This window comes from Microtus pennsylvanicus, chromosome 1 (genome assembly GCF_037038515.1).
Source record: "Microtus pennsylvanicus isolate mMicPen1 chromosome 1, mMicPen1.hap1, whole genome shotgun sequence".
NCBI lineage: Eukaryota > Metazoa > Chordata > Mammalia > Rodentia > Cricetidae > Microtus > Microtus pennsylvanicus.
The window spans coordinates 116,303,319-116,331,072 of NC_134579.1; the positions used below are offsets into that span (position 1 = coordinate 116,303,319).

The 27,754-nt window shown below is 44.8% G+C and overlaps 1 protein-coding gene across 2 annotated transcripts in view; it reads left to right on the forward strand.

Annotated features, from left to right (window-relative positions):
• The first annotated feature begins 15,568 nt into the window (after positions 1–15,568).
• Ptpn11 (protein tyrosine phosphatase non-receptor type 11) overlaps positions 15,569–27,754 on the forward strand; it is a 75,303-nt gene continuing 63,117 nt past the window's right edge. Inside the window, exon 1 of one of the 2 annotated variants that reach the window (XM_075980807.1) lies at positions 15,569–15,748. In XM_075980807.1, the coding sequence (XP_075836922.1) occupies positions 15,735–15,748 (14 nt within the window). In that variant the 5' untranslated portion in view covers positions 15,569–15,734. The remainder of the gene's footprint in view (positions 15,749–27,754) is intronic. The other variant, XM_075980797.1, reaches the window with a different exon arrangement.

Consider the following 27,754-nt stretch of genomic DNA (forward strand, 5'->3'; position numbering starts at 1 on the left):
TCTCTTAGGCTTTCTCTGGTTCTGGCTAACGGAGGTGGGCATGATTGTAGGGTTAAGACAGCCCCTTAAGGGGGCGGGATTTGCCTCGGGGGAAAGCCTGCCAATAAATGGGCGCGAGGGAAGGCGGCTCGGCCCTTTTCCTTCCTACTTCCTGTACTACTCTAGAACTTTGGTTCTGTTTTTTTTTTTTTTTTTTTGGTTTTTCGAGACAGGGTTTCTCTGTGACTTTGGAGCCTGTCCTAGAACTAGCTCTCTAGACCAGGCTGGTCTCGAACTCACAGAGATCCGCCTGCCTCTGCCTCCCGAGTGCTGGGATTAAAGGCGTGCGCCACCACCGCCTGGCTGGAACTTTGGTTCTGTAAGTTTTTCATTAAAGTGGAAAATATTCTTTGATATCTGCATTGCATTTATTTTACGCCGATACACATGATAGTGATGTGATGATCCTCAAGACAGGACCGCAGAGGAGAATTGTGAAGGATAGATACCTTAGAACAGGAGCCAACCTGATTCTCCCTTTCTCCCCTGACTTGTTTTTTTCAAGACAGCGTCTGTGTAAACCAAGCGGGCTCTAATACACAGAGATCTGCCTGCCTCTGCCCGTCAAGTACTGGAATCAAAGGCATGCAGTACCAAGCCCGGCTCCAATCTAATTATCAATAATTGTATTTTATGGCAATTGAGGGTCATTTGCTGTCCAGGTACAGTCTTAAGGAGAAGCTTTGACACTTCTCTCTCTCTCTCTTTTGAGAATGGGAATGTTAGCACCTTTTTAAAAATTCCATTATTTCGCTAGTTAGTTAGTGTGTGCGTGTGTGTGCGGATACATGTGAGGTGCGCAGGGAACCATGAACACGTGTTTGGAGGCCAGAAGAGTGAGTGCCCAGCCCTAGCACTCTCTGCCTTGTTTGCTTGAGATAGGATCCCTTTCTGATCTTGAAGCTCGTTATTTTTTGGAGGGGGTTGGTTAGGAGACCAGGAAGCTCCAGGGATCCACGTGTGGTATTTGACTGCTAAGGATCCAAACTCAGGGCCTCTAAAACCTCTTCTCAGCCACTCAGCATCTGTATTTGTTCATTTTCTGAAGAGAAGTACTTCTCAGCAACTGTTGCTACAGAAAATGTCATGATGGAATACGGAGTTGCTCACTTGAGCTCCTCTGAAGCTAGGGACAACAGGCTCAGTAAGTGACCCATGCTAGAACAGTTGTCTAGTGTCTCAAGGTCTGCAGTTCCTTTCCCCCTCACACAGAAAAGGACGGAAGGATGGGAAGGAGGGAGGAAGGGAAGGAGGGAAGTGGGATGGAGGGACAGAGGAAGGGAGAAAAGAAGGAAAAGTCTGTTAATGTCAGAGTCTCTCTCTCATCTTGTGAAGTACCAGACCCGATAAATGATCTAATACTAAAGTAAAAGCATAACTGAGCTCCCTCTTGTGTTTGGTTGTAGTATTGAGAAACACACAACTACAAGGTTAAAAATTATTAAATTCCTTTCTAACTTTTTTTTTGTTTTTGGTCTTTCTTTCTTTCTTTCTTTCTTTTTTTTTTTTTTTTTTGGTTTTTCGAGACAGGGTTTCTCTGTAGCTTTGGTGCCTGTCCCGGAACTAGCTCTTGTAGACCAGGCTGGCCTCAAACTCCCGGAGATCCGCCTGCCTCTGCCTCCCAAGACTGGGATTAAAGGCTTGCGCCACCATCGCCCGGCCCTTTCTAACTTTTTGAGACAGGATCTTACTTTGTACCCTGGCTGCCTCAGATTCCTCTATGGGAACCAGACTGGCGTCAAACACCCAAATACCCTCCTGCCTCTGTCACCTAAATGTTGGAATTAAACATGTGAACCACCATAAGCAGAATGTGTTTTTTGTTTTATTTTATAAAAATGTTCTATTTTAGCCGGGCGAAGGTGGCGCACGCCTTTAATCCCAGCACTCAGGAGGCAGAGGTAGGCGGATCTCTGTGAGTTCGAGACCAGCCTGGTCTAGAGAGCTAGTTCCAGGACAGGCTCCGAAGCAACAGAGAAACCCTGTCTCGAAAAAGAAAAAAAAATTTCTATTTTGTAGGTGGCAATGGCACATGCCTTTAGTCCCAGCACTTGGGAGGCAGTGGCAGGCAGATCGCTGTGAGTTCGAGGCCAGCCTGGTCTACAAGAACTAGTTCCAATACAGGCTCCAAAGCTACAGAAAAACCCTGTCTAGAAAAACAGAAAAAAAAATTGTCTATTTTATCATGTGTGTAACCGTTTCAAATAATAGTAATAGTAACAATAATAAGTAAAATAGAAAAAATCTTAATACGTTATACATTTTGGGTGTAGGTGAGAATGTTTATTATATGTTATACATTTTCGGAGTGGGTGGAGAATGTGTGTTTATATAGGTAAAGAGAAAACTATGGCAGAGTACACAACAAACTACTAACACTGGTGGACAGCTGAGCCTAGGGTTGGGAGGCTACTTGGGAGGATTAGGTAGGAGACTCAGAGAGAGGTTCAAGACCAGCCTGGCTACTGAGTGAATCCAAGGCCAATCTGGGCAACTTAGTGAGACCTGGTCTCAAAAAACATAAAAGGAAGAGGGAAGGTGGTAGCACACACCTTCAATCCCAGCAGTCGGGAGGCAGAAACAGGTGGATCCCTGTGAGTCAGAGGCCAGCCCAGTCTACAAAATGAGTTCCAGGATGGTCAGGGTTGCACAGAGAAATCTTGTCTCAGAAAAAAAGGAAGAAAGAAATGAAGAAAGAGAGAGAGAGAGAGAGAGACTGGAGAGATGGCTCAGTGGTTAAAAGCACTGACTGTTCTTCCAGACGACCCATGTTCAGTTCCCAGCACCCACATGGCAGCTCAGAACTGTCTGTGACTTCCCGCTTCCTGTTGAAAAACACTGATGCACATAAAATTAAAATAAAATAAAAAGCCACAGAGATGCCTATCAAAATCCCAGCAAAATACTTCAAAAATCTCGAAAGAACAACTTCATTTGGAAAAGCAAAAAACCCAGGATAGTCAAAACAAGCCTATATAATAAAAGAACTTCTGAAGGCATCACAATCCCTGACTTCAAACTCTACTACAAAGCTACAGTACTAAAAACAGTCTGGTATTAACATAAGAACAAACAGGAGGACCAATGGAACCAAATAGAACCACCCAGATATCAAGCCACACATCTTCTTCGAACACCTGATCTTTGAAAGGAAGCAAAAAATATAAAATGGAAAAAAGAAAGCATATTTAACAAGTGGTGCTGGATATCAACATGTAGAAGAATGAAAATAGACCCATGTCTATCACCATACACAAAACTCAAGTCCAAGCCGGGCGGTGGTGGTGCACGCCTTCAATCCCAGTACTTGGGAGGCAGAGGCAGGAGGATCTTTGTGAGTTCGAGACCAGCCTGGTCTACAAGAGCTAGTTTCAGGACAGGTTCCAAAGCTACAGAGAAACCCTGTCTCAAAAAAAAAACAATCAAAAAACTCAAGTCCAAATGGATCAAAGACCTCAACATAAAGCCTTATAGTAGAGAAAGTGGGAAGTACACTTGAACGCATTGGCACTTCCTAAATATAACTCCAGCAGCATAGACACTGAGAGAAACAATTAATAAATGGGACCTCCTGAAGCTGAAAAGCTTCTGTAAAGCAAAGGACACGGTCAACAAGACAAAACGACAGCCTACAGAATGGGAAAAGATCTTCACTAACCCCACATCAGACAGAGGTCTGATCTTCAAAATATACAAAGAACTCAAGAAACTGGACACCCAAAGATCACATAATCCAATAAAAAACTGGAGTATGGACCTAAACAGAGAACTCTTTTTTTTTTTTTTTTTTTTGGTTTTTCGAGACAGGGTTTCTCTGTGGTTTTGGAGCCTGTCCTGGAACTAGCTCTTGTAGTCCAGGCTGGTCTCGAACTTACAGAGATCCGCCTGCCTCTGGCTCCCAAGTGCTGGGATTAAAGGCGTGCGCCACCACCGCCCGGCTAAACAGAGAACTCTTAACAGAGGAATCTAATATGGCTGAAAGACCCTTAAGGAAATGTTCAACATCCTTAGTCATCAGAGAAATGCAAATCAAAACAACTCTGAGATTCCATCTTACACCTGAATGGCCAAAAAAAAAAAAAAAAAACACCATTGACAACTCATGCTGGTGATATTGTGTGTGGGGGAAAAGGGAACACTTCTGCATTGCTGGTGGGAATGCAAGCTGGTACAACCCCTTTGGATGTCAGTGTGGCAATTTCTCAGAAAATTAGGAACCAACCTTCCTCAAGACCCAGTAATACCTTGCCGGGCAGTGGTGGTGCACGCCTTTAATCCCAGCACTCGGGAGGCAGGGGCAGGCGGATCTCTGGGAGTTCAAGGCCAGCCTGGTCTACAAGAGCTAGTTCCGGGATGGGCACCAAAGCTACAGAGAAACCCTGTCTCGAAAAAAAACCAAAAAAAAAAAAGACCCAGTAATACCACTTTTGGGTATATAGCCAAAGGATGTTCAATTGTGTCACAATGACATGTGCTCAACCATGTTCACAGCAGCTTTGTTTGTCATAGCCAGAACCTGGAAACAACATAAATGCCCCTCGATTGAAGAATGGATGAGGAAAATGTGGTACATTTACACAATGGAGTACTACACAACAGACAAAAAATAATGACAAGCCGGGTGGTGGTGGCGCAGGCCTTTAATCCCAGCACTTGGGAGGCAGAGGCAGGCAGATCTCTGTGAGTTCGAGACCAGCCTGGTCTATAAGAGCTAGTTCCAGGACAGGCTCCAAAACCACAGAGAAACCCTGTCTCGAAAAACCAGAAAAAAAATAATAATAATGACAGCTTGAATTTTGCAGGAAAATGGATGAAGTTAGAAAACATTATTTTGGGGGCTGGAGAGATGGCTCAGAGGTTAGGAGCTCTGCCTGCTCTTCCAGAGGTTTTGAGTTAAATTCCTAGCAACCACATGGTATCTGGTGCCCTCTTCTGGTCTGCTGGCATGCATGCAGACTCAACACTGCATACACAATAAATAAATCTTTGAAAAAAAGAAAAAGAAAACATTATTTTGAGAGAGGTAACCCAGACACAGAAAGACAATTATCACATGTACCCAGTCATAGGTGGTTTTTAAACATAAAGCAAAGAAAGCCAGCCTGCAAACCACAATCCCAGAGAACTTAGATAACAATGTGGACACTAAGAGAGATTTACATAGATCAAATCTACATGGGAAGTAGAAAGTATAAAAAGATAAGATCTCCTGAGTAAATTGGAAGCATAGGGACCTTGGGGAAGGATTTCAGGGGTATGGGAGAGGCAGGGAGGAGAGCAGAGGAAAATGTAGAGCTCAATAAATATCAACAAAATAAAAAAAAAAAGATGTGGCCCAGATTGGAGGCATGTCTTTGCATTTCTTTTCTTTTCTTTTATTTCGAGACAGGGTTTCTCTGTAGTTTTTGTTGCTTGTCCTGGAACTAGCTCTGGTAGACCAGGTTGGCCTTGAACTCCAGGAGAGGGAGATCTGCCCACCACCGCCTCCCAAGTGCTGGGATTAAAGATTTCAAAGATCCAGATCAGAAGTGGCCCCTCACATGTCTAGTCTAATTGATCTAATTGAGCAAAAGTTCCTCACGGGTGTATCCATCCATTTTTGAGTTTTAGTTAATTTTAGATCATGTTGATGACCAAGAATAGCTCTCAAAGACAGTAAGCATTTTAACCTCAGCGCCATCTCCCCAGCCCCTGGTTTCCTTTGTTTGTTTTTTTTTTTTTTTTAAATATTTATTTATTTATTATGTATACAATATTCTGTCTGTGTGTACGCCTGCAGGCCAGAAGAGGGCACCAGACCCCATACAGATGGTTGTGAGCCACCATGTGGTTGCTGGGAATTGAACTCAGGACCTTTGAAAGAGCAGGCAGTGCTCTTAACCTCTGAGCCATCTCTCCAGCCCCCCCTTTGTTTGTTTTTTAAGACAGGATTTTGTTAAGTAGCCTCAGCTAGACTGGTGCTTGCTAAATAGCCCAGGCTGGGCTCAGACTCGCAGCAATCTTCCTCCCTCAGCCCCAAAGTATTGGGATCCCAGGCTTGTACGAGTCGCAGTTCTGTCTTAAAAGAATTTGGCTTAATGCCAGGAAGACCTGTTGCTTTCAGATAAGAATAAGAATCCAGATAAGAGTCTCTCATTAAGCAGCTGAGGCTGACCGGGAAGTTTATGTGACATCCACTTTGGCCTCAAGAGCTGCCTGCTTTAGACTCTCCAGGGCTGGGATTTGAAGCATGTATCGTCATTCCCAGTGAATAAACTATATTTATTTAATCTTATGGCACCTAAGTATATGTGTGGTGATGTTTGAGGGTATGTATACATGTTCCTGTTTGTTCGTGTGGGGGTTGAAGGCACATGTGTGCTATTGTGTGTGTGTAGGTTAGAGGTCAGAGATCCTCCCTCGCCACCTAGATTGAGACAGAGCATCTTTGCCATTGCATATTCCAGGCTGGCTGATGCAAAGATTTTTGGAGATTCTCTTGTCTCTGACTCCCATTTGTGACTTGCTGGGATTACAGACCCTGTGCTGCTATGTTCAGATTGTTCTGGGTCCTAGGGATCAAAACTGACACTGTCAGGTTTGCTGGAAAGTATTGCACCATCTCCCCTGAATCGCTTATTAATTTATTTATTGTTTGAGACAGGGTTTCTCTGTGTAGAGAGAACTGTCCTGGAACTCGATTTGCCTGCCTCTGCCTCCCGAGTGCTGGAATTAAAGGCGTGTTCTGCCACACCTCCGCTAAGCCTATTTACCAAAATTTTTAAAAGATCTTATTTTTTATTTCTAATTCTGTGTGTGTATGTATGTGAATGAGTGTATTATGAATATGTGTGAGAGAGTATATGAGTGTGTGTATGCATATGTGTGCATATTTGTATGATCGCGTGTCAGTTTTTGTTTTGAGAAAAGTTCTATGTAGCCATGGTTGTCCTGGAACACAATATGAAGCCCGGGCTTACCTCAAATTGATAGAGATCCACCTGCTGCTATACCTTTCAAGTTCTGGAATCAAAGGCATGTGCTACCATACCCAGTATTTTAAAAAATTTAAAGACATGATGGCGCACACCTTTAATCCTAACACTCGGGAGGCAGAGGCAGGAGAATCTCTGTGAGTTTGAGGCCAGCCTTGATGTGGGAGAGTCTTCTGTTTTGTGTTGATTTCATTGGTTAAATAAAGAGACTGCCTTGGCCCTTTAATAGGACAGAAAATTAGGTAGGTGGAGTAGACTGAACAGAATGCTGGGAGAAAGAAGCCGAGTCAGGCAGTTGCCATGATTCTCCCACCTGAGACAGACGCAGGTTAAGATCTTTCCTGGTGGGGCTGGAGAGATGGCTCAGAGGTTAAGAGCATTGCCTGCTCTTCCAAAGGTCCTGCGTTCAATTCCCAGCAACCACGTGGTGGCTCACAACTATCTGTAATGGGGTCTGGTGCCCTCTTCCGGCCTTCAGGCATACAGACAGAATATTGTATACATAATAAATAAATAAATATTTAAAAAAAGGGTCTTTCCTGGTAAGCCATCTCGTGGTGCTACACAGATTACTAAATATGGGTTAAAGCAAGATGTGAGAATTAGCCAATAAGAGGCTATAAATAATGGGCCAGGCAGTATTTAAAAGAATACAGTTTCCATGTAATTATTTTGGGTAAAGCTAGCCAGTGGCCAGGAGCTGGGTGGCGGAAAGCGGCCCGCCACTCCTATCACTACACAGTCTGGTCTACAGAGTGAGTTCCAGGACAGGCTCCAAAGCTACAGAGAAACATGTCTCAAAACAAACAAACAAATAAAGAAACAAACAAAAAAGCAAAAAAGTATACTTAGCCAAGCTAAAAATTTAAAAATCCTTTTTGGCCAGGGGGTGGATCCTTTATTACATTTATTTATTATGTGTGTATGTGTGTGTATTGTACTTATGCCGCGGTATATGTGGCAGTCAAAGGACAAATTGCAAGAGTCAGTCCTTTTCCTAGAGACATTTTGCTGACCTCCAATAAAGTATCTTTAAATGAATATATTTGAACTTGTTATCAGCCAGTCACTGTGCTAGACTCTTGGCACATGTAGCAGAAGGAGACAATGACCTTGTCATTTAAGGAGCTTGCGGTCTGAAAAAAGACACAGAAAGTTTAGTCCCAGTGATGCTGAAATGTGTTAGGGGCTGATAGAGTCATGAGCAAGCATAGTCGGACCCACAGGAAGAGGCATTTACTTATTTTGGAAAGTGGTCAAGGGGCTTGCCAGCGTGTTATCCCCACTTAAACTGGAGTTTAATATTGCCTGGCATTTAGTTTCTAATGGGTCAAAGGCTTGAAGACTGTTCCAGACCTTGGCAGGTCATGGAACCCAGTTGTTAGAATACTTTCCTGCCAGCACCGTGTGAATCTTGTGTGGTGTAACTATAGGATTATATGCCTGGAATCCCAGAACTTGAAGGTAGAGGCAGGAGGATTGAAGTTCAAGGTCATTCTCAACTAGTAGTGAGCTCAAGGCCATTTGGGGTACCATCTTACACAGAAGGAGGTGGGTGATTAAGTGCACTTGCTGATCTTCCCCATCTTCCAGGGTTTGTTTTCCAGCATCCACTTGGTGGCTCACAACCACCTGTAACTCTAGTTCTAGAGGATCCTATACTCCTTTGGAATTTCTGCAAGCACTGCACCCCCCCCCCCATATAACATAACTCAAAATAAAAGAAACCTGTATTTCTTTTTCTTTTCTTTTTTTTTTTTTTTGGTAGGGTTTCTCTTGCTTTGGAGTCTGTCCTGGAACTAGCTCTTGTAGACCTGGCTGGCTTTGAACTCACAGAGATCTGCCTGCTTCTGCCAGCCAAGTGCTGGGATTATAGGCATGAGCCACCACTGCCCCGCACAAATCTACATTTTTAAAAGAATACTTCACTGAGTTTGGTGATGCATGCCTATCATCCTAGCAATTTGGAAGACTGGGACTAGCCTGGTGGGTTGCAGGTTACCCTGTGTGACTGTGGACCTTGACAAATGGAGGTCCTGCCTCTAAAAATAAATGAATTTTTAGCCCGACAGTGGTGTACACCTTTAATCCCAGCACTAAGAAGGCAGAGATAGGCAGATCTCTGTGAGTTCAAGGCCAGCATGATCTACAGATCAACTTCCAGACAGCCAGATACACATAAAGAAACCCTGTCTCGAAAAACCAAAAACATCAATTAAAAATTAAAAATGAAAGGAATATTCCAGACATGCAAACTAACATTTGAAAAGCAACTATGCCAGAAACAAAGAACGATGCCTTTGGCAAATGTGGGGTTCTGTGACTTCAGCTATATTTGGAAGGGTCTGGTGCAAAGGGAAAGATTCCAGCTTAGTCTTCAAGGCCTTGGGCCTCCTTCCCAGAACAAAAGAGTGCTACAATTCCATTGGAGTTCTAGATAGCTCTCGACAGATTACGCAGAATATAGCCTAGGGTGTTTTCCATACTTAACTGCTCCAAGTCTCCTTTGGAAATGAGCTAATGAGAAATGGTGTTCACCAAGAACTCTATCAGGCACCCTTCTAAGCACTTCACCTTAGAGGGCAGAGAGGGAAAACGAGGTAAGGGAGGTCCTTTGTCTTGCTAGTGACATTCATGTGGGCAGATGCAGGACTCCTGGGACCCTTCCTCTTAGATTCCTTGAAGGAGTCCTAAGCAAGGGCAGCTGTCTTTGCACCACAAAGATAGGAGAGGCTTCTTATCCCAGAGGAAGATGCCTCCAGTCTGAGGTTATAGGCAGAAACCTGGGTCCTTATGGGGGAAAACCCTCCAGGGACAGGAAGTAGATTGTTTCACAGCCCGTGGGGGTGGGGACTGACGTCACTCAGTGTCAAGAGAGAAAGAGGTGAGTGGTGGGGAGGTAAGGGAGTGGAGAAGCGAGTTGGGTTTGTTGGACCATGTATTCATTCCAAAAATTTAGACCATACCCTAAAGGCAGTGAGAAGCCATGGAAGGACTCAGTGTGAAGAGTACTGGGCTGCACTGTAGATGAGATCACATACTCAGCGTGCATGGAGATGAGCTCAGGGACCCCAGCACAAGACTGAATCCCAAAGGTGTTTATAACCTGTATGTAAAACGGCACAGGTGTAGAACCTGTACACATCTCCCATATACTTTGATTCTTCTTTGAATGATGTATGGTGTTTGATCCAATGAACATAGTTGTCACCCTGTATTGTTTAAGGAATTATAAGAAGAAACTGAAGCCGGCGTTGTAACTCAGTGTTAGAGTGCTTGACTAGTCTGTGACAGGCTCTGGGGTCCACCCTCAACATCACAGCAGAGGGTCAACTTTATTTAAGCATAGAAAATGTGTGCCTATAACTCCAGTGCTCCTTGGGAGGTGGAGAGAGGAGGATTGGAAGGCTAGTCTTGGCTAGTCTTGAGTTTGAGGCTAACTATTCTGACCTACATGCGATGTTGTCTCCTTTTTACTTCTCTCTCTCTCTCTCTCTCTTTCTTTCTTTCTTTTTTTTTTTCCTTGAGTCAGGGTTTCTCTGTGTAACAGTTCTGGCTGTCCTGTGACTCACTTCATAGACCAGGGTGATCTTGAACCCACAGAGATCTGCCTGCCCCTGCCTCCCAATTGCTGAGTTAAAGGCATGCGCCACCATTGCCTGAGACCCCATTTCTTTTTTTTTTTTAATATTTATTTATTATGTATACAATATTCTTTCTGTGTGTATGTCTGAAGGCCAGAAGAGAGCACCAGACCCTATTACAGATGGTTGTGAGCCACCATGTGGTTGCTGGGAATTGAACTCAGGACCTTTGGAAGAGCAGGCAATGCTCTTAACCGCTGAGCCATCTCTCCAGCCCCCGAGACCCCATTTCTTTTCTTTTATCTTTTTTTTTTTTTTTTTTTTTTTTTTTTGGTTTTTCGAGACAGGGTTTCTCTGTGGTTTTGGAGCCTGTCCTGGAACTAGCTCTTGTAGATCAGGCTGGTCTCCACCGCCCGGCCTGAGACCCCATTTCAAAAGTAAGTAAACTAAGCTGGGCGGTGGTGGTGCACGCCTTTAATCCCAGCACTCGGGAGGCAGAGGCAGGTGGATCTCTGTGAGTTCGAGACCAGCCTGGTCTACAAGAGCTAGTCCCAGGACAGGAACCAAAAAGCTACAGAGAAACCCTGTCTTGAAAATCAAAAAAAAAAAAAAAAGTAAGCAAACTATTTGGGAGGCAAAGGCAGGCAGATCCCAGTGAGTTAGAGGCCAGCCTGGTCTACAAAACAAGTTCCAGGCCTATAACACAGAGAAACTGTCTTGTGAAAAACAAAACAAAGCCAGGCAGTGACGGCACACACCTTTAATCCTAGCACTTGGGAGGCAGAGGTGGGTGGATTTTTGTGAGTTCAAGGCCAGCCTGGTCTGAAAGAGCTAGTTTCCAAGAAAGGCTCCAAAACTGAGAAACCTTGTCTTGAAAAACCAACCAACCAACAAATAAGCAAACAAAAAAAGTAAGCAAGCAAGAAAAAGAAAATAAGAAAGAATGAAAAAAAGAAAGAACCACTTGGAATGTGATTATTTGTGTGAAGAGTTGGGAATGGTGCCTCTGTGGGCCTAAGAGTCCAGGTGCTAATGTTACATCCATGGCCCACATTAACTGCTTGAACACTTCTAATGAATATGTTTTGTATATTCATTGGCATAAAAACAATTAAATTATTGTTCATCTTAGTCAGGATCATTTATAGTCCAGGGTAGCCTTAAACTATTATACTGCCAAGACTGTCATTGAACTCCTGATCTTTTGCTCCCACCTTCCAAGTGCTGGGACCACTGGCATGTGCACTGTTGTGCCTGGCTTTAAATTTGTGTGTGATGTGAGTATGTGTGTATGTGAGTGTGATGTGTGTGTATGTTGATGTCAGTGTGTGGTGTGTATGTGTGTGTGTAATGTTTGTGGAATGTATATGTGTGATGTGCATGTGAGTGAGTGATGTATGTATGTGTGAATGTGATGTGTGTGGTATGTATAGGAATGTGTATGTGGGAATGAGTGATGTGTGTGTGAGTGTGATGTATGTGAATGTGTGAGTTTTATGTGTGTTTTGTGTGTGAGTGTGATGTGCATGTGTATAATATGTGTATGTATGTGATATTGTAAGACTTTAAGACAATTCTGAAGCCATTTCTGACAATTCTGAATCCTCTCAGCCTCCGTGCCACAGTGCTTCCCCTCCTCCCCTGGGAACCAAGGACCTAACAGCTACACATGCACGTACTCAGTTCCTGAACAATTACCCTTATACATATGTTTTGATTCAGTTCCCTGGGAAACGGGGTCAAAATGACCTCTTACCTCATCTGATCTGGCAACAGCTCTCCGGCCAATTATTGGTAATAGCCCTTTCGAATAAGCCAATCATAATAGTCAAAGAACAACCCCCCTTGCTTCTGTGGCCTTCTCTTTTAAAAGTAGCCTGTGCCAGCTATTCGAGGTCTCTCGGCTTCCCGAATGCTGAGGGACCCTGTAGTGACAGAATTAATAAAAATCCTCATGCTTTTGCATCGACTGTGGTGTGTGAGGTGGTCTCTGGGGGTGACTCCTCCTTGGTGTTTGGATGCTAGAGTCCAAAAATATGTATGATGTGTGTTGTGTATGTGGTGTGTGTGAGTATATGATGTATGTGTGTATATGATGGGTGTGTGATGTGTGTATGTGAGTGCTGGTGTGTAGACAAATGAAAGTCAAAGGACAATTTTAGAAACCCATTCTCACTATCACCATGATACTCCATCCCCCCCCCCCACAAACCAAAGGTACAGATAGCCTATAGGACTGAAGCCTATGACTACTCGACTACTTTCTCCTTCCCTTTATCTATTCATCTTTTAAGAAAATCCCCCTCTCCGTAGCATTGGCTGCCTAGAACTTTCCCTGTAGATCAAGATGGCCTTGAACTCACAGAGATCCTTTTGCCTCTGCTTTCGCTTCCTGAGTGCTGGGATTAAAGGCACGTGCTACCATGCCTATATCTACCCTTTTCTAAACTCAGCTCCTTGTGTTTCTTCATTGTCTCTCCACTTTACACAGAGACCTTCCCAGTGTTTTCCAAGTACAGGAGACAACCTCTGCCACAGGGTTTTTGCAGCAGCCTCTTTCTGTGCTTGAATTGATATTCTGCTAAATTATTCCTCACAGATTGCTCCTTGGCTAGACATGTATTCAAATGTCACTTCAGAAAAGCCTATGCTGCCGGGTGATGGTGGCACAGGCCTTTAATCCCAGCAACATAATGCAGATGTGGGCGGATCTCTGTGAGTTTGAGGCTACAGAGAAACCCTGTCTTGAAAAACCAAAACAACAACAAAACAAACAAACAAACAAACAAAAAAAGAAAAGCCTACGATAACTATCCCATTTAGAATGGTCATATGGGGCAGCAAAAGGGCTCCATGGATAAAGGTGCTTTTGTAAGACTTTAAGACAATCCTGAAGCCATTTTTGAATCCTCTCAGCCTCTGTGCCACAGTGCTTCCCCTCCTCCCCTGGGAACCAAGGACCTAACAGCTACACATGCACGTACTCAGTTCCTGAACAATTACCCATATACGTATGCTTTGGTTCGGTCCCCTGGGAAACAGGGTCAAAATGACCTCTTACCTCATTTGATCTGGCAACAGCTCTCCAGTCAATTATTGGTAATAGCCCTTTCAAATAAGCCAATCAGAATAGTCAAAGAACAACCCCCCTTGCTTCTGTGGTCCCTTTAAAAGTAGACTGTACCCGCTATTCGGGGTCCCTTGGCTTCCCGAATGCTGGGGGACCCTTTTATGACAGAATTAATAAAATCCTCATGCTTTTGCATCGGCTGTGGTGTGTGAGATGGTCTCTGGGGGAGACTCCTTCTCGGTGTTTGGACGCTAGAGTCCAACACTTTCAGCACAGGACTGTTGACCTGAGTTAGATCCCTGGAATAGACCCTGAGAAAGATGTTCACTGATCTCCACACACAAGCTGAGGCATGCATATGCCCCCTGGCCCTCCCCCAGTAACAATAATAATTGAAATAAAAGAAATGGCCAGAGTCCGGGCAGTAGACCTCTGAGGTCAAGGCCAACCTGGTCCACAGTGCACACAGTCCGGGACCCTGTAGAGAAACCTGCCTCACAAAACCAAAATAAAGCCAGGCAGTGGTGTCACGTGCTTTTAATCCCAGCACTTGGAGGCAGAGATAGGCAGATCTCCGTGAGTTGGAGGCCAGCCTGGTCTACAAGAGCTAGTTCCAGGACAGGCTCCAAAACTACAGAGAAACCCTGTCTTGAAAAACCAAAGGGGGGAAAAAAATAATGGTCATGCTGGTTAGCCTTTCCTACTTTTTCAGAGTTTTGCTTTCTCTGTTATCCACAGCCAACTGCAGTCTGAAGCTATTAATTGAAAAACTCCAGAAATACTGATCAGGGGTCCAGAAGAGGGAGTCTGACTCTTAGAGCTGCCATGTGGGCGCTGGGAATTGAACCTGGTCCTCTGCAGCTGCAGCTAGCTCGCCAATCTGCTCACCCATCTGTGCAGCTCCTAGATCATCAGTTTTAATTTCAAGCTTCAAGGTGCAGCTGTTCAAGAAAACCTCAGCCCCCACCCCCACCCCGCGCCGCCGTAATGTACTGATACTAACAACTTGGACATTCCGAAGAGAAGTTATGAAGTGCTTCTTTTAAGTGAAAAATCTTAACTTAGGAAAACAAAAACAAACCAACCAAACGATACAACGCCTGCCAAGATTGCTAATCGGATGTGGGTGAAACCGCAAAAACGGAGAAATTCGTATTAACTTCAACTTTTACTTCAAACTGAAAAATTATGGTCACAGTGCATAGGTTGTTTCTTTTCTTAAAAACAAAACAAGGCAACAACAACAACAACAACAAAACCCATCCCTCTCACCCCTAAGCAAACCATTGGGGCGGCGGGAGAGGTCAGCAGTTAAGCTAGTAAAACACTGCTTTTGTTTGTTTTTCGAGACGAGGTTTCTCTGCGTAGCTCTGACAGACCAGGCTGGCCTCGAACTCATAAGGGACCCACCAATCTCTGGGCCCCTAGTGCTAGGATTAAAGGAGTGCAAGTCCACCAATAGGCAAAAGGAATAAATGTTAAAACATTTAATTATGTGTATATGTACGAGTGTGTGCAGGTTGAGTGCAGTGTCTGCGGAGCTAGGAGAGGACGGCGGAGATACTGGAGCTGGAGTTAAAGGTTGTGGGCCGCTCACTATAGGAATGGGGAACCGCATTCCGGTCCTCTGCAGGAGCAGCAGCAATTGCTCTTGACCGCTGAGCTGCCTCCTTATCCCTGATCGCCTGCACTGGAAGCACACGGTGTACTCCCATTGGCGTGCAGCGCCCAAGGTCTAGAGGAGGAATGGCCTCCCACGAACCGGTGAAGCTTAGAGGAAGCCCCCGGGCAGGGCAAACCGGAAGCAGGAAGTGGAGGTGGCGCGGTGCTGACGTCACTCAAGCGCCAGCGGTAAGGGGCGGGGCGAAGGCGGAGCGAGCCGGGCGGCGGGGCGGCCGCGCAGTGTCCGGGATCCAGGCCTGGCGGGGGTAGTGAGCGCGGCCGGCCGGCTCTGCCCGCACCGGTGTCGGCTCCCCAGCGGGGCCTCGGTCGGGTTCCCCCATGTGACGGCGCCCCGCGGAGCCTGAGCGAGCAGCGGGTCCGTGCGGAGCCGGAGGCGGGAGGAACATGACATCGCGGAGGTGAGCCGCCCGCAGGGGCCGGGCCGCGGCCTGGGTCCCCGCCGCCTCCCATCTGTCCTGCCGTAGGGAGGTACACCCGGTGTCCCCGTCGGTCCAGCGTCCCCGCTGCCCCACTGCCCCGCCCGCGAGTCCCCATTCATTTCCTGCCGCCCCAAGTTCCTGCTCCCGCGGCCCGGGATGCCCGTGGGGACACCCGCGGCTCGGCCGGCCGCCGCATTCCTGACCCATTGCCTCATGAGCGTGGTCTCCTGGGGATTCCGAAATAACCCCGTGCGCTCGAGGAGGCGCTTGGACCACCGGGGGGCCTTCAGGCGGGACCCATTAGGTGCCCCCTTTTTGCGTCTTCGCCCTCGCCCTTAAGTGCCAGAAGTGGGAAAACTGACGCTGTCTGCTGCCCATGAGAGTATTCCCTACCCCTGTGATCTTCTCTTTGAAAGGTGGGAGGGAGGGGAACCTTATCTGGTCGTGGAATCCTTCCCTCCGGTAACTAGTGTGTTCCCGTTTTACGGATGTGGAAACTGAGGCTCCCTCCTAACGTGCTCGTGACAGGACAGGATTTGAAGCTAAGGTCTGGAGGAGGATTAGTGAGTTAATGGGCCCCTTTGAAACGTCAGGGTAACAAGACTCAATTGCTGAAATTGACTTTGGTCTTATTAGAGGCCAGCCTAATACGTTTTGGTACCGCATTCCTAAGAGGTCAGCGGTGGTCTCCCGAACTAAAGATGAACAAATTGCCGGGCGGTGGTGGCGCATGCCTCTAATCCCAGCTCTTGGGAGGCAGAGTCAGGATTATCTCTGTGAGTTCGAGGCCAGCCTGGTCTACAAGAACTTGTTCCAGGACAGCTAGGGCTATTACACAGAGAAACCCTGTCTCAAAAAACAAACAAAAGAACAAACAATAACAACAACAAAAGATGAACAAATAGAGTTTTTAGAATTAAGTACATTGTCGAATGTTACCCTCGGAAGTGGTGAAGACAGAATCTAGATGTTAATTACTACGTAGCTGTTATTGTTCTGTAACTGTTGCTAATTATTTGGAAGCTATAATTTTGTTGCTAAACACTGGGGTGACCTCTGGTTTTTAAATAAGGATGGGGCTGTTTCTGTGTGTCTCCAGACCACTCTCACACACGACCCATTGTCTATTCTTTTCCATGATGCTTCATTTTTATGGCCACCAACTGAGACATTTGAAAAATGGTTTCAAGCTGTTGGTGTGTACCTGAAAAAGAGACCTTTCAAAATATTAGCTCCTCAGAAATACACCTGAATGGTATTCCTTCGTGGTTCAGAAACCAAAAAACGTCGAAAAAAAAGAAAACTGAAAACTTGTAGGAAATGAGTGACTTGAACAGGTCTCGTGGCATGTGCTTGCAGATCCGGGTAATAGCGAACTCCATTTCAACAGAGCAGTGTATAGAACTCAGATGTTCTAATTCTTCGGGGAGCTTTTTAAATAAAACAGTTGTCTATTCTTTAATCTGTCAAATAGTCATTGAGTCTTTTGTCCCTCTTGTCTGCTCTTCCAGACTTGTAAGAATCTGCTGCTTTGGGAGACAAAAAGACGGCCCTGGGGGTAGGGAGAGGAGCAAGGAGTAATAGACCCTACATTGTTCAGCTTCCTAGTGTAGAAGCAGGGCTGTGTGGGCACAACGTAAGCAGCAAGTGGTCGGGATGACAGTTTGGAATAGAGTTGTCCCTTCTCCTCAACCCTGGCACGTCTTGCACCTATTGTAGAAAAGTGTTTCCTGAAGGTCACTTTCTGGAACCCAACACACACAAAGTGTCCCTTGTGTATTTTTTTAAGTTGTGAGGCTGATGAATTGAGACAGGGCCTCTCTCACTTGTGTTGTCCAGGTTACCCTCCAACCACATCCCTTTGACCTCAACGTCACAGACTGGATCACTGTGGGAGCTTGTTTTATTTAGTTTTAAAATCAGTTTTATTAGATAAGTTTCTTCTAATTCAGCGTGCAATTTGATAAACCTTGACTTTTGTGCACACCTGCGAGACTGTTAGGGCAGTCAAGATAATAGACGTATCTATTACTCGTGCTGAGATATCCGCAGCTCACTCTTACCAGTCCTTTGTTCTCCCTTGACCACTATTCTGCTGTGACCATTGTTAGTTTGCATTTCTTAGAACTTTATGTAAATGGAACTAGACAATATGGACCCTTTTTTTGGGAGGGGAGTCCTGATAGTTTATTATTGAAAGTTTTGTTTTTTTTTTTTTTTTTTTTTTTTTTTACATTTACTCATTGTGTGTGTGGCCCATGTCATGACTTGGTAGCAAGTGCCTATGTTGCCAAGCCATCTTGCCAGCCCTGTCTCACCCTTTTTTTAAAAAACAAACATTTATTTGGTGTGCTCATGCAGTTTTTCGAGTATATGAAGATCAGAGGGTCTGTGCTTGCCCAGGTTGTCCTGGGGTTGAACTCAGATTGTCAGGGTGGTCAACAGGTGCCTTTAACCACTGAGCCACCACAAGGCTGTGCTTTTTATTTTTCTTCTTTTTTGGGAGGCTGTGCTTTTTATATGCAGCATACGTATTCCTTTTTTTCCAGGCTTCACTGTGGAGCTCTGACTGTCCTGGAGCTCACTCTGTAAACCAGGCTGGCCTCAAACTCACAGAGCTCCTTCTGCCTCTGTGACCCAAGTGTTTCCTCCACTGTCTGTTTTCCAGCCATACTCTGAGATTACATACAGCTTGTTCATATCTTCGCTGAATTTAATACTGTCAGTCCTTTTAATCTGAGCCAATTTTGTGCAATGTCATATGTCAATTCAGTTCTGATTTCTTCTTTTCTTTTCTGTTTTTTTTTTTTTTCCCCGAGACAAGGTTTCTCTGAGTAATAGCACTGGGTGTTCTGGAACTCACTTTGTAGACCAGCTGGCCTTGAAGTCACAGAGGCACCTGCCTCTGCCTCCTGAGTGCTGGGATTAAAAAAAGGCATGTGTCACCACTGGCCCACCTTTTTTTTTTAAAAAAAAGATTTATTTATTTTTATTTTGTAGGTATGGCTGTTTTACAGGCATGTGTGCCATACACATGCCTCATTCCTGCAGAGGCCAGTAATTCATTATTGTGTGACATATTGGTACTTCTTTTCTGTGGCTGTTCAGTTGCCCCAGTACTGCTGCTGGGGAGCCTGTCTCCATGGTAGAGGCTGCTCTATTGTTGAACAACACTTGACCTTCATGTGGATTTGTTTCTCGACTCTGTTTTCTGCCACAGATGTTTCTTTGTCTTCATGCCAGTTCTGAGTGGTCTTGGTTCTTTTTTTAAAGACAGATTTTTTATTTAATTATGTTGTGTGAGAGATGAGGGTGTATGTGTTCACATGGGGAAGTCAGGAAACAACTTTGTGGAGTCACTTCTCATTTCCACCTTTGTAAGCATTCTAGGGATCAACTCAGGTCCTTATGCAAGTGTTTCTCCCCCCCCACCCCCCAACCCTCTTACTGCCTGAGGATCTGAGAACACACTGAGTTTTGATGGGGATTCAGGGAAGGTCTTTGAGGAAGTGATCATAGGAACTGACACTTGAATGTCAAGCACAAAACTGACATTTGTTTTACTTAATTATCACAATAACCGCCCCCCCCCTTTTTTTAAAGACAGTGTCTCACAGTGTCACGCTGGGTTGTCTAGAACTTGCTACTTAGTGCAGGCTGACCTTGAGCTCACAGGGATCCAACTTTTGCCTCTGAATGCTGGAATTCAAAGTGTGTGCAACCACCCCCAGCCCTAAAATAGTTCATTCTGATTAGTGTCTGCAGGCTTTAGATCTTATTTATTTACTTATTTTTTGGTTTTTTTTGAGACAGGGTTTCTCTGTAGCTTTGGAGCCTGGCCTCGAACTCACAGAGATCCGCCTCTTGAGTGCTGGTATTAAAGGTGTGTGCCAACATTGCCCGGCTTGCAGGCTTTAAATTTTTGTGAGCATTCAATAACCAGCATGTTGGTCTATTCAGTGTGTTGACTTCTCAACCTTGAAGTTAGGGAAACTAAAGCATGGAATAATTAAATGACTGGTCCTGGGGAATCCAGCTGAGAATAATGAACTTGGGTGTAAAAATTTCATATATGCCCTACCTTGCCCTCACCCAGCTGACAAAACTGCCTGTCTTCTCAAGCCTTCTTCCTTCAGTCTGCTTTTGTTCCTCCAAAAGATACGTGTGATGGCTTGAGCTGAGGGTGGAATGCTGAGCTGTCCTCACTAGAGGGTTCTGGTTTGTCATCGCAGGTCAAGCACATTTTGTGCCAGGTGCTCTCTGGCAGCCACATTGGTTTATCTCCTGGGGGAGAAAGTAACCTTGTGCTGCTGAAAACCAACAGTCCCTGTGCCTCTCCAGTGGCATCTCACTGCCTTTATTCATGTTGTGGCCTCACAAAAAGCCCAGGTTTGGGCTGGAATTGCCCAAGAGCATGGGTTCTACCTGTTGCTTTCCATTCTTGCTCATGCTCAGTGTGCACATGGTTAGGAGATACACATGATCTTGGAATGGCAGAGCCAAGTCATGTTTGCAGTTGTCACTAGTAGACGCTGGTAGACGTAGTTAGGCAGCCACAGAATGATAGGGAGATTACTTTTTGCTTTAGAAAACAGATGGTGCTCGCCATCTGAGGCTGACATTTTTAGGGGAAGGGCAAACACTGCTGTTTGACAGGTGCCAGGGGAGTTTTGGATAGTACCAGTTTTTGATACCCCTCAGATAGGTTCAAATGCTCTAAAGTGCAATCCGATTCATTATCGTGACTTTGAGAGTGTCTTGTGTATTTAGCAAAGGTGCCATTGGTACTTGGCAGAGCTGACATGGGAAAGGCTCTGTGGATTTTGCATCTTTGCAAGGAGCATTGAGTTTATGGAGGAGCCTGACTTCTTTTCTTTTTCCTTTTTTTTTTGTTTTTTCGAGACAGGGTTTCTCTGTGGTTTTGGAGCCTGTCCTGGAACTAGCTCTTGTAGACCAGGCTGGTCTCGAACTCACAAAGATCCACCTGCCTCTGCCTCCCAAGTGCTGGGATTAAAGGCGTGCGCCACCACCGCCCGGCTAGGAGCCTGACTTTTTACCAGCACCAGATGAATTGGATAAAACCAGTTCCAAGTTGAGATCAACAGTTGATCAGTGTGTAATATACTGTTTAGAATACATTTGTTTGTATACATTGTGATGTATACATTTGTGCAACTGTGTATATGTATCTAAGTAATGTGTGTGTCTGTACACACACACAGAGAATTTGTTTTAATTAGTGTAGAGACAAGGTGTCTATGTAGTTCAGGCTGGTATCAAACTAAGAACCCTCTTGCCTCAGCCTCTCCTGAGTGCTGGTATTACAAGCATGTGCTACCACATTCCAATTCAATTTTTGTAGTGCTAGAATTGAATGTTGAGCCTCTTGCATTTCTACATAGTCTACTTTTTAGAATTATCTAAAGATAATTTTGGGTTTGGTGCACACCAGTAATCCCAGCACCCCGAAAGCTGAGGCAGAGTTGCTGCTGTGAACTTGAGGCAGCCTGGGTATAGGAAGACATGGATTTAAAAAGCAAACCAGAAACAAATGCAATACCAAATTTATCAGCTCACAGTGATGAAATTGTTTATTCACAGACGTTTATTTTGTTCACTATGACAAGTCTTATGTAGCCTGGCTGGTCTAAAACTTTACATGTAGCTGAGGATGTTTTTGAACTTGTGATCCTCCTGCCTCTACCTCCATAGTGCTGGGATTATAGGTGTGTGCCACCATGCCTGGCTTATTTATTTAGAGACAGAGTCTCACTTAACCTGGGCTCATTGGGACTCAAGACCCTCCTGCTTCAGTCTCCTCAGTGATTGTAGGCATGCTCTACTCATGGTTCACTGAACACAGGGTGAGATTACTGGGCCAAGGAAGCAGTGCTCTAAAAGTACTGAGCTGGGGGAAGTCCTAGGGCTGTTTGTGATCAGGAGGGAGCATGTGTAGGGCCTGTAAGACTGGGGGTGCATGTGTGGTAGGGATTGGACCATAAAAAAAATCCATCCCCCCCTTCCTTGTGCTGGGGATGGAGCCTAGAGTCTCGTCTCGTGTGTGCTCAGCCTGTGCTCCTTCACTGAGCTACATACACCCCCAGCCCTGTGGGGACTCCTAAGGTCTTCAGTGTCATTTGCACCTTAGCGCAAATGAAAACCATAGAAGGCTGTAATGGGGAATGGCATGAGCTGATCTGTTTAAAAATATCCTTCTGACTCCTGGGAAGGTAGGCTCGTAGGAGGGGTTCAGTGAGATCAGACAGAGTGAGGCTTTGACGTGGGGGAGAAGCACTCTGGAAAGAAGCTTTTGGAGATATTTTCTTTTATTGCCTTGTCATCAGAGTAGAGATGCTGACCAGTGAGACTTCAGGAGAAGACATATGTACGACAGAGTGTCTGCTACCCCACAGTGATTTATACGGACAAAGTGTCTGTTGCTCCAGAAGAGCTGTTCTTGCGACTTTTTTTGTAGCATCTTGCTTAGATTGCTGTCCCTAATGACTACCTTTCTTCGTGACTTAGCCTTTTCCTGTAGAATACTCACATTTAACTAGGGAAGAGGACTGTTGTCACCTGCACAGTGCTCTTTCTGTAAGACATGTGATTTTTCTGGGGCCAGAGGTGAGAAGGGTAAAACAGGGTCACTTATTTGCTGGCAAGAAGCTGAAAGGAGACTACAGACCTCCAATTTTAACCCCTTCTTCACTGCAGCTGCTCTTTCTGTATCCCTGTGGGGGGAAGCTCTCATGAAACAAATATCAGCACTGTCATATTTCATCGACATTTGTTTTATTAAGTTTTATCTGTTATTGTCGTAGAGGCAGGAGAATCTCTGTGAGTTTGAGGCCAGTCTGTTCTACATAGCAAACTCCAGGATAGCCAAAGAGAGATCCTGTCTCAAAAACAACAAACAAACAAACAAACAAAACCCATTTTTTTCCCACTTGACACAGGTTCCTATCCCCGAAGAGCAGAGCTTTGGATTTTGTTTGTTTGTTTGACAAAGACTGGGTTTCTCTGTGGCTTTGGAGCCTGGCTGGCCTTGAACTCACAGAGATCTGCCAGCTACCTCCCTGAGTGCTTGCTGGGGCTAAATGCCTGTGCCACCACTGCCCGGCTGAGCTTTGGATTTTTTTTTTTTTAAGATTTATTTATTTATTAGGTATACAGTGTTCTGTCTGCATGTTTGCCTGCAGGCCAGGAGAGGGCACCAGATCTCATTACAGATGGCTGTGAGCAACCATATGGTTGCTGAGAATTGAACTCAGGACCTCTGGAAGAGCAGCCAGTGCTCTTAACTGCTGAGCCATCTCTCCAGCCCCAAGCTTTGGATTTAAATTAATTAATCAATGCAGTACTGAGGATTGAACCCGGGACCTCCTGCATGTTAGACAAGTGCTCTACCACTGAAGCACTAATCAGGATTTAGATTCTCTTTGAATTCCCTGTAGTTTTTTTTTTTTTTTTTTTTGAGCCTGTTCTGGAACTCGCTCTATCTCTGCCTCCCGAGCGCTGGGATTAAAGGCATGTGCCACCAGTGTCCCCCCCCCCTTTTTTTTTTTTAAAAAAAAATTTTTAGGCAGGACTCATATAGCTCAAATTAGCCCAGTTAGTCCCTCTGTACTAAGAGTGACCTTGAACTTCTCATCCTCTTCCCTCCACTTTATGCATGCTGGGATTATAGATGTGTATTACCATGCCAGATTTTGTGTGTTTGGTGTTTTGAAATGTGAGACGGTCTTATGCACCCCATGCTGGCCTCTAGAACTTGCTGTGTAGTTGAACTGGCTTTGAATTTACAGACCTGATATCTGGGCTTCCACTTGGCTTGAGTTTATAGCTCTTGCAGGATTATGACTTTTATTTTTTCAAGCTCACTCAGCAGAGGGTTTCTGTCTAGTAAGTTCTAAAACCTCTTCAGATGCTGATTTGAGGCTCCTTTTTTTTGAGACTGGGTTTTTCTGTGTAGCCCTGGCTGTCCTGGAACTAGCTCTGTAGACCAGGCAGGCCTCTTCCTCTGCCTCCTGAGTGCTGGGATTAAAGACCACCAGCAGCAGCACTGAGGCTCTTTCTCATAGGTACTTCTGCTGGGGATGCTCTGGTGCTCGTGCATCTTTCTGTGAAATGGGATCCACCTGAGACATTATAACCAGAGATCCTTCTTTGTTTTGAGACAGGGACTCACTATGTAGTCCTGGCTGGCCTAGGACTCACAGACTGGTTTTGAACTTGTGGTGATCCTCCTGTCTGCTTTCCAGGTGCAGTGATTACAGGCATCTACTACTTCCATGGCATGTGTGATCCTTAATAAATATAGGTGGTTACCAGAGGTTGGCATGAGTGACAAGTTTCAGAATGAGCAAGAGAAAAGCACTCACTTCTCTCCCTCCAGCGTCTTTGAAATTTATTTTATGTCATGGCTCTGCAAATTAAGCACAGGCTACACATGCTCTGTCACTGAACCACACCCCAGCTGTCCTTTGTTGTCTTGGTCACCAAGTATCAGTCACTTCATTGGTAAGCTCTTTGAGTCATTCCATGTGCCTTCTTTAGATAATACAGACACAGCTCCATGGTGGCAGGTGTGACTGGTTTGTGGACTAGTCCCTACTGTAGTGAATTCTGCTAGGTAGAAGGTGGGAGGAAGAGCTATTTGGAGACTTTTGTTTGTTTCAGTACCTAATGTCCAAAGTAGTAGAGCCAGAGTCTGGGGTAGTGCAGGCTTATAATCATAACACTTGGGTGATAGAGGCAGGAGGATCAGGAGTTTGAAGCTAACTAGCTTGGGCTACTCAAAACCCTACCAAACCAAACCAAACCAGAAACAACCCCCCAGAACAAAAACAAGTGCTGGGCCCAGTAGAAGGCTGCATATGTCTGACCAACCGAATACAGTCCAGGCTCCTGCTATGAAGGAAAGCACTGACTCCCATGATTTGCCCTCTGGCCTCTAGCACACTGTGGCATGCAGTACACTCATATACACACATCATAAACACATAATAATAAACCAAATACTAAAAAGAAACAAAAAAATCTCTTAAGTGCATAGAGCCCTGAAGGCCAGTCCTATGAGTCCTGTCATTTCTCTGCGTCTCCTCAGTGGGATTCTCAGCAGCTGGAGTCACTGCTTCTCACTAGCCAGCATGCTGCCAACCACAGAACTATTTTATTGTCCATATAGTTGAGGGAAAGACTTTGGTCATCGGAAATGCTTTTGGAAAAATTAGCTAAGAGCGGGGTTTAATGTATATTCAAGCTCAAGGGGATGGCTTATGGCATGGAAAGTTGGATTAGTAAAGATCTATTTGAAATACCATAGGGACAGCCCCAGAGCCGCACAGAAGCGAAGTGTCGGAACTGAAATGACACACTAAACAGCTTGTGGGAAACGATCATAATTAAGCATAAGAGCTCTGTCCCTCGGGACATCCACCAGTAACAACGGCGGGAAACTAATGCTTATTAACCCTTTCCTCTGTTGGTCCTCTGCACTAAATACTGGTTTCTGTGGTTCCCCTGGAAACAGCCCTCTCATCTGCTCACCCTTAATAACAGGACGGGCCTAATTACAAGTTGTAAATGAAATGCGGCAGTCTATTTAATAGAAGGGTAAGCAAAGGGCCACCTGCCTTATCGCCTGCTTCTGATACTGCTGAGGGGTAAGGGGTGTTTACTGGATCTTGCCTGAGATGCCGCAGCAGTTCTGCCAGGACCTCCCACACCTACCTCCGGGTTCGTAGTGATGCTCTAGGGAAGAGAGGAGACTGAGATAGCCAGGGTGAGGACCCACCCAGCCCCGAATGAGAAATGAGACTAATGATTAACTTTGATTTCAGGCTGTATGTGCTTGTTCACTATAATACTAGCAGTTTGGAGGCTGAGGCATGTGGATTGCCAGTTGGAGGCCAGCCTGGGTTACACACAGTGAGACTGTCTCAAAACAAACAAACAAAAAGGAAAAAAGTTATTTTTATAGTTTTTGTTTGTTTGTTTATTTAACAGGGTTTTTCTATGTAACAGCCCTGGCTGTCCTGGAACTTGTAGACCAGGCTGACCTTGAGCTCAAAGAGATCCTGCCTCTGTCTCCTGGGTGGGTGCTGGTGCTAAAGGTGTGTGTGTGTGCCACCATTGCCTGGCTTAGTATTTTTAAAAATATACAAACCTTTTACAATTTATAATTTATATTATAGTTTAGACGTTTTAAAAATGCACTTTTTCTTTTGAATTTATTTTGAACTTACGATCTTTATTTTTTTTAAAAAACTTGCATATGGGTCTTTAGTGTGGGGCTATGAATGTGAGCACAGGTACTCCAGAAGCCAGAGGTGATGAGTCCCCTGAAATTAGAGTTACAGATGGAAACTGAACCCAGGTTCTCTGAAAGTTTAGCAAGTGCTCTTAATGACTGAGTCATCTCTCCAACCCTCACTAGTGTTAACATTTTAATTCCATTTTGTTTTATTATTTTGTCTCTTTGCTCACTCCATGTATGTGCATATCTGCAGATATATAGTATTTTGCAACACTTTTCTGAACATTCAGGGTAAGTTACATAGCTCATAACGCTTTATTGCTAAAAGTACTTAAGAATATGTTTTCCTTTGTTCAGTTTTGGTGCTTAAATCCAGACCCTTATGCATACTTAGGGCAAGCTTTCTACCATTTATCTACCTCATGCCTTTGAAAGATTCAAAAATTTTCATTTATGTGTACATGTGTGTTCTACATGTCTTTATACACATTTATGCCTTGGGAGACCAGAAGAGGACATTGGTTCCCCTGGAACTGGAGTGACAGGTGGTTGTGAGCTGCCTGATGTGGGTGCAGAGAACTGAACGCCAGTCTTCTGCAAGAGCAGCAAGTGGTCTAATTATGGAGTCATTTCTCTAGCCCCTTGTAACAACTTTTGTGAAAACGGTTTTTATTCAGCTGTATGTATATATGTCCTGGAGACAGTATCTGTCTGTCCAGCCCTGACTGGCTCTGCTGTGTAGCCGAGCCTGGCCCTAAGCTGTGGGCACTTGCACCTTTTCCTTCTGAGAGCCAGGGTTACAGGTGCTCACCACCATGCTTGGCTCCAAATTTCAGCAATTTTTACAAAATTTTATTTATTTTTATGTGTACGAATGCAATGTCTGTGTGTATGTCTATTTACTATGTGACTATGGAAGCCAGAAGAGGGCATTGGATCTCCTGGAACTGGCATCACATACGGATATGTTGTCTCCAAAGTTTAATTGGAGACAGGATCTTACCATGTTGCTCAGGCTGGCCTGGAATAGTTTATGAAGCCTATGGGGGCTATCTTTGAACTGTCTGTATAGTCCAGATTGACCTGTAACTTGATGTAGCCCAAGCTGGTCTCGAACTTGCAGACTTCTTGCCTTGACTTCCCTCAACCTTGTAATAGCTGGGATTATAGGAATATGTCATGTGCTTGGCTTCTACTGTACATTTCTTTTTCCTTTTCTTTTTTTGATGTAGCTCTAGCTTTCTGGGAATAAACAACTCATGAAATTATTAGCACTTTTATACACATTGAAATACCTTTTTTCCAGTTAGATCACATATTGATAAAACCTGGTGGCTGGAGAGACAGCTCAGTGGTTGAAAGCACTGGCTGCTCTTGCAGAGGACTGAGGTTCAATTCCCAGTACCCACATGGTGGCTATCAACTTTCTGAACCTCCAGTTTCAGGTAATTAGCACTCTCTTCTGGCTTTCCCAGGCACTGCAGGCAAAACACCCCGTATATAAAATGAAAATAAAATCTTGTAAACAAAAATAAATCCTTCAGGGGGCTGGGAAAGATGACCCAGAGGATAAGAGCACTGACAGCTCCTCAAGAGGACCTGAATTCAATTCCCAGCAATCACATGGTGGCTCACAACCATCTATAATAGGATCTGATGCCCTCTTCTGGTATGCAGGTATAATGTAGAACACTCATACATAAAATATAAATAAATAGGCTGCGTCC